Raw genomic sequence first — 6947 nt, 5'->3', positions numbered from 1 at the left:
ATTATGGACCATTACAAAGTAAAATTAGAACAGAAAACAATAGCAAAGGGATTTCCTGACCGAAGCATGCCTCCTTTTGTCATCAGCACTCAGTGTATATTACATATGGAGATACACGAATTAAGTCATCCACTAAAGGCTGCTATCCAGTAGTGATTATGCTATTTATGTATGAATAGATTTGACTTTGGGAGAGGCAACTTTCTAAAAGATCATTAAAGAATGGGTGAATCAATCTCTGAGCTTGTCATTTCCTCACAATGACTTCGTTACTTCTTTGGATATTTCAAATAAAGGACATGTGGTTATTGCAGAACAGATATTTGACTGATTTAGATTTGGGGTCACTATTGTAATTAATGGTTTAGAAAAGAACCTGTCCTATGGCTACTAAATCTCTCTTTCTCCACTATTGACCCTCTTTTCTCTCGTCCTCCACCTTCACTCCCAATTGTAACTAACAGATATAGTAGTGTATTCCACTAATTTGAAGAATAATACTTTCTAAACAAAATAGTTTTGTAAGGGATAACTATAAGTATGATATGTAACTTCGTATTCAAGTGACATTTGCAAAACAAACTAAAACATGTCAATTGCAACTTCAACAACAATACCAGACAGATAGTGGTAAACTTGTAGGGCAGGTAATTTACAAGCAAAGAACTTACCGAGAAGCATAGAAGGTTGCTTGGCAGCTAGGAAAACTCATGTTAGTAGTCCTGCAAGTTAAGCTCAAACAAGGAGCAAAAATAATAAAGACGATATTTGAAATTATATTAATTGGTTAATTTAGTAGAACAAATATTCAGAGAAAAAACAACAATAGTAATAGAGAAAGTGATTGCATCCATCAGTTCAACGATTAGTTTACTTAACACACAAACCAGTCAGGAACTATATAGGCGTTTGGAATTCCAACGAAAAGATATATATCTGTAAACAAATTTTAACTTATTCACAACTAAAAATAGGTGTCGAAGTAACGGTGCTATGCTTGTCATTCAAAAGTATCTTTCAGCAATTGTCAGTTAAAAGGGCCCCTAAGAAATTCCCGCTAAGACCATTGTACTGCTCCATAATATTCACGGAATGTTAGTTGAAATCCACTGATAGGTTACGAAATGCCTACATAGTGATACAAGTAAACAAACTTAAAAACATGCACATGGTGTACACATAATGCTTCGTCAATGAATTATAAATGATAGAGAATCTAATAATTCTAAGATGGCATATATGACCATTTCATTCAAGGGAAAAGGATACCCATTTAGAATTTAAAGTTCAGAGACATAGTCCTTCTAACACAAGTGAAAAAGATTGAAATCTATTCTTATCTAAGTTGCTCAAATTAAAACATATGCAGCAATCTAATTTTCAAGTTGGATATATAGGCAATTTGATACGGACAACATGATCGAAAACCTTACTTAATCGTGTACAATACATTTGAGTCACCTATAGTCATTATCTGGCGATAATTTTGGTGCTGTCCTCTTCCCATTTTTCCCGGAAGGATCTTTTTTTGGTGTCACCTTTCCAAGTTTTTTGGTGTGCTTCTTTTGAGATTTTATAAAACTTTGCAAAGATTGTTGCTCCCTCTTCTGTTTTGCTGAGACTATTTCAGCAAAAGTTTTCTGTAGTCCATCCTTTGCTAGATTATAGAGTTCAGCAGATGTTGCTCCCTCTCTTGCGCATCTAACAGCATCACGACAAAGATCATTATATCTTGCAGATGAAGGCTCTGCACAATTACCTCGAAGCTCAACACCGCATTCCTCTCCTACTGCAGAACTTTTTGCATGTCTTGTCCACCGTTTCAAGATGTACTCTCTCGGAAGTGTACGAACACCATTCACAATGAAGACTTTCAGTGCATGTCTACACAATATTCCAGCTACTTCAAACATACAGCAACTACAATGTGCTTTAGTTTCAGAAGCATTAAAAGTGACTGTGTATGTCTCCTCATCCTCCTCGTTTATTGCCACATGATACCTGCTGACTGTCCCATCCTCAATTTTGACTAAATGATAAGCAAAAGACTCAACAAATTCCTCCTGAAACCTGTCAAATATCGTCCTAGTGTAAATACCAGCTGCCTGTTTTTCCATTGGTGAAGCAGTTCTAAGAAAAGGCTTATCAAACATCGTAGCGAAATCTGCTTGGGCTTCCTTCTCATAGTTACTTGCCAACGCCTGTCCGAGTTGCCTAACAGCCACCCTCAATGAGGTTTTTGCAGTGCAGCACTTTTCAATGATCTTCTCGATATCTTCCGACCTTTGAGAATCATACATCTCTGCAAAGAATGTATCCTTCAAGTATACAGGAACCCATTGAAAACGAATGTTGTATAAGGACTGAAGATATGTGTTGTCCCTTATGTCATATTTATCGATTATGGCATCCCAACAAGTTTCAAAGGATTCAGCTGTTTCAGAGTCATCGATACATTTCAGGAGTTCCTCCTCGAAGAGGCAATGTGCAGAAAATAAATCTGGTAGCTCTTCCTGGATAGTGGTCAAGATCTGCCTCTTGCAAAAGCAATGGCGAGTGCTTGGAAGTACTTTTGCAGTTGCGCCTGCCACAACTCTATTTAGGCCAGTTACAAGTGAGACTGGCTCTCTTGAAGACATTGCTGCAAGCCATTGTTCAAAAAGCCAAACAAATGATGACTCTGATTCATCCACGAGTAGTGCACACCCAAAAACTACAGGTTGTGCATGATGATTGACACCTGTAAAAATAACAATAGGCATCAGCTCCTTATTGCTCTTATAGGTCATATCAAGCGTAACAGCATCACCAAAGTAGTTGTATGCCATCCTAGCATTAGCATCAGCCCAGAAGATGTTAGTCATACAGCCATTGTTCTCAACTTGTACAGCATAGAAAAATGCAGGATTCTCTTCTTGAGTTCTCTTCAAATACTCAAGAAAAATTTGGGCATCTTCTGCTCCCAAGTCATTGTAGCGGATCTCCCTAAGATAGGACTGTGTATCTTGGCCATTTAACAGAAGATTACGAGTATCAGAAAAGTTTTTGGCAATAACAAGTATCTCTCCTTGTGAACGAATGCATCGCACTTTGCTAGGAGGAGATGGTGTCAGCTCATGGCTATGCTCTAAAACAAGTTTAGAAACCATCCACACACCATTGTCTTTCCTAATTATCTCAAATAATGCCTCACATCCTTCTTTTCCTGGATCCTGAATTAACCTTCTTCCATCATCTCCAGTGTTATCTCTCCCTGAATGGTAACGATGCCTCGAACACACCAATTTTAACATCTTAAGTGACTCATCAAGCAATGACCGGCGTGATTGTCGAACACGAGCTTCAAATCCCACACGGCTAGCATATGCATAGTAGAATGTTTTCGCCATCTCGAGTGACTCAAACTCCATCCCAATATAAGGCTCGATTTCCCCTTCTATCTCCGTTGCAATATAATGCACTCTGCTCGGCATCCCAACCTCATGATTGTGCTCCTTCACTAGTTTAGTCACCACCCACTTCTCGTCACCTCTTCGAATCACCTCCAACATTGCCTTGCAACCCTCTCTAATAGATGCTGCTCTTTTTCTAGTCTTTTTACCAGCAATGATCCTCTTCTCCCTGCTAAAACCCTCTCTCGAACATACAAACCGAAGCATAATAACCGACTCATTACACTTTGATCGACGTGAACGTGCAATCCGAACAGAAAAGCCGATACGTCCTGCATAAGCAATGTAGAAGGTTTTTGCTGCCTCCCCAGAATCAAATTCCATGCCAAGAAAGGGTTCAAGTCTCGGATCGGTTTCAACTGCAAACAATTCTCTTCTCACAGGTTGTTCAACGAGTTCGAGCTGAGGTTCCATTTGCTCATGATGATGGTGGTGGTGTTGGTGGTGGTGATGAGTTTGCACAGAGTGAACGGTGGGGTCGACAGGATGGACGTGGGGACTGCCAGCCAGTGTGGCCCAGAAGTTGATGCTGTCAACTTCCATAACGACATGGTCTTCAATCAATCCACTCCCATCATTACCATTTCCATCCATCATTTTGTGTAAATAATCACTGGCCCTGTGAAATGCACAAAACCTGAGTAGCAAATTAGAGAGCAGAATTTTTTTTTTCTTCAAAGATAAATGTACCCATCGCATTGTTTTGATAGATAACAGCAAAAATTAACATCCCAAGGGTATTGGGTAATTCTCAAAACGGTGGAACTCAATAGAAACAGAGAACTATTCACCACAAAACGTAGATTTTTTTTTTTTTTTTTTTTGCCTTCCACGATCAATGGACTTCAGTAGAAATTAACAGCTACCCATTAACCCATACAAGCTCAAAATCAAGGGGCAGGTGTAGAAATGCCCTATTCATCGAAATAAAGAGAGACCCAAATTGAGAAACTCATCAAAAACACGGGTTAAAGGGGTTGATTTGATTTTTTTGCCTCCCACGATCAATGGACTTCAGTAGAAATTAACAGCTACCCATTAACCCATACAAGCTCAAAATCAAGGGGCAGGTGTAGAAATGCCCTATTCATCGAAATAAAGAGAGACCCAAATTGAGAAACTCATCAAAAACACGGGTTAAAGGGGTTGATTTGAAATGGGGGGAAAAGCAAACCCTAATTGTAAATTGTTGAGAAATTCGTCGGATTCAAGTAAAATAATGAGTATAGAGGGCTTACCACGAGGTTGAGATTGATCCAGAGTGTTAGATTTCAAAGATGCTGCTTCCTCTTCTTCTTCGATCTGCGATTGCGCCTTTTTTCGGTTCTCTGTGGCGTGAGAAAACTCTAAAGCTCACCGCATCGCATCGCATCGCATCACAAAACCCCCGAGATATGGATTACGGACTGTATTTTTATTTTTTTATTTTTCCAGTTTTGCCCTTGAAACTGAATGTCAAGCAGTTTATTTCTGTTGGAATATATATAAATTTTGGAAGCTATGTATTGTTAGCTAAGGGGCTGTTTGGTTCGCTATTATAAGGGGTGAAAAACTCAGAAAAAAGCTTAACGTCAGATTTTTAGTCCTTTACGTCAGCTTTTTTTGTTTCCGTCAATTTCTTTGTGCCGCTTTGGTTCGCTCGAATGGAAGAGGGAAAACTCTGCTGAAATCGCCGCCAACTAAGATATTTTCCCTCTCCGATTTCCTTCCCCAACCAAGTGAAATTGATGAAAACTATGCCACGTCAGATTTTTTTTCCTTCACTGCTTTGTTTACAAAAGTTTTCCTTTTTTTTCTATGCGAACCAAACACAAGAAAAATAAATACATTGGTTTCCCACCATTTTTTATGTGTGAACCAAAGCAAAACAATCTATTTTTTGGAAAAGTTTAGAAAACTCAAAACTTGTGTTTCTTTACATGGAATTGCATTTCTCTATATCAAGGAAACGAACCAAACAGCCCCTAAAGTAAGAATTTTTTTCTTTTTTTTAGATTTTTTTTTTTGAACTTATGACGTATCTAATAAACGCGTGGCATACTTAGTTCAAATACGATCAAAAAATGTACGAATTATTGAGCCAAAATTGATCCTACCTCACAATAGGTAAGAAAAAGAAATAGAATGGAGACACCAAATTTTACATGTTTTAATCTAAGCTTACGTACACGAGTAAAAGAAATTTTCATTATCAGGATAACAGTATTACAAAGTGAAAGAATTCTCTCACTCACCCCTCTACAATCTACCAAGTCAAACTCTTCTTCTACCAAAACCACCAACCATGTGTTTTGATGCTCACGGAGCAGCGGTAATGAACCGAATTTGAATCAGATACCCCGCTATTAGTATTCGTATTCGGTTCATATTCGTGAATTTGAAACGAATAGGAAGTGTATATTTGAATTCAATTCGATTAGTACTCAAATATTCGACAAACTATTCGTGAATATTCATTAAAAGTGTTTATGTAGTTTTTTACCAATTATTCAGTAAGTATTCGGTAAATATTTATTATCCCATCCTAATCTAGTAATGTAGCCAAACATAATACAACTTATGAATATGCAACCTAGGGATAAATATAAAATTCATAAATCAAAAACTAGTTTTATGACGCTACAAGTGTAGAAAACTTTTGGGATGCATAAACAATATAATGTCTAAAATCCATAGCTTTAAAGTGTATTATATAAACAATAGTTCATTAAACACGAATCAAATAGTTAAATTCTATTCGTTTATATATTAAATAGTTAAATATTTAGTTCATTTCCACCCCCTACTCACAAATACTAGTTGATACACCTGTAGAATATTTGATAGAGAAGAACAATTGTAAGGAACACCAAGGCTCTTCTTAGATCACTTAACGCAAATGACGACACCCTCCACCCCTTTATAACGGTGAAAGGTATGCTGCACATTTTTGCATAATTAGCGTGCCATTTTCTAATGAGACTTTCAAGCTTCATTCTGTTGGTTCCTAGAAGAATTTTTCCATAACGATATTACTATAATGATATTACTATTCAGTATAAAATCAAATTTATTATATAAGATCATATGACCCTTTTTAATAAGTTATAAAGTACATATATGAAAACCTCGATGCTTATAGCCAATAGTTGGGCTCCACAAAATAGGTTAACTTTATACTATAGTTTGCTATTTGTAGCTAGTACTATTGACAACGTTATTACATTTTCTCTTTATCTTATTATTCACGTTTTTCTGATGTAAGTTCTCTTTTTCTAGTCACTCAATTGGCTATATTTAGTTTTTATAATATTAGAGATTAGAATATTCTCTTCTATTTAAAAAATGTTGATATGGTTTTCTTAAAAAAAGTATATACACATAGTAGTAATAGTATATACTTCAATTGAACTCAAATATTGACTTGAAGCCATTTAGAGTGAGGTCATTTCTATGCTAGAATGATAATATAGTGATTACATTGTCCAAAAGTCAAAAAAAAGAAATTTCTACAAA

General features: G+C 36.7%; 1 protein-coding gene across 2 annotated transcripts; it reads right to left on the bottom strand.

Moving 5' to 3' along the window:
- On the bottom strand, nucleotides 1221-4838 carry LOC109819986 (protein FAR1-RELATED SEQUENCE 5-like). Of its 2 annotated transcripts, none has more exons than XM_020386012.1 (2): nucleotides 4691-4838; nucleotides 1221-4089 (listed from the first exon to the last, which is right to left on the bottom strand). In XM_020386012.1, the coding sequence occupies exon 2, from the start codon at nucleotides 4047-4049 to the stop codon at nucleotides 1458-1460; it is 2592 nt and encodes an 863-aa protein (XP_020241601.1). In that variant the 5' UTR covers nucleotides 4050-4089; nucleotides 4691-4838; the 3' UTR covers nucleotides 1221-1457. The 2 variants fall into 2 exon arrangements, with proteins under 2 accessions (XP_020241601.1, XP_020241602.1); XM_020386013.1 differs by having other exon boundaries at nucleotides 1221-4071.

This window comes from Asparagus officinalis, chromosome 8 (genome assembly GCF_001876935.1).
Source record: "Asparagus officinalis chromosome 8, Aspof.V1, whole genome shotgun sequence".
Classification (NCBI taxonomy): Eukaryota; Viridiplantae; Streptophyta; class Magnoliopsida; order Asparagales; family Asparagaceae; genus Asparagus; species Asparagus officinalis.
This window is presented reverse-complemented; position numbering and strand designations above follow the sequence as displayed.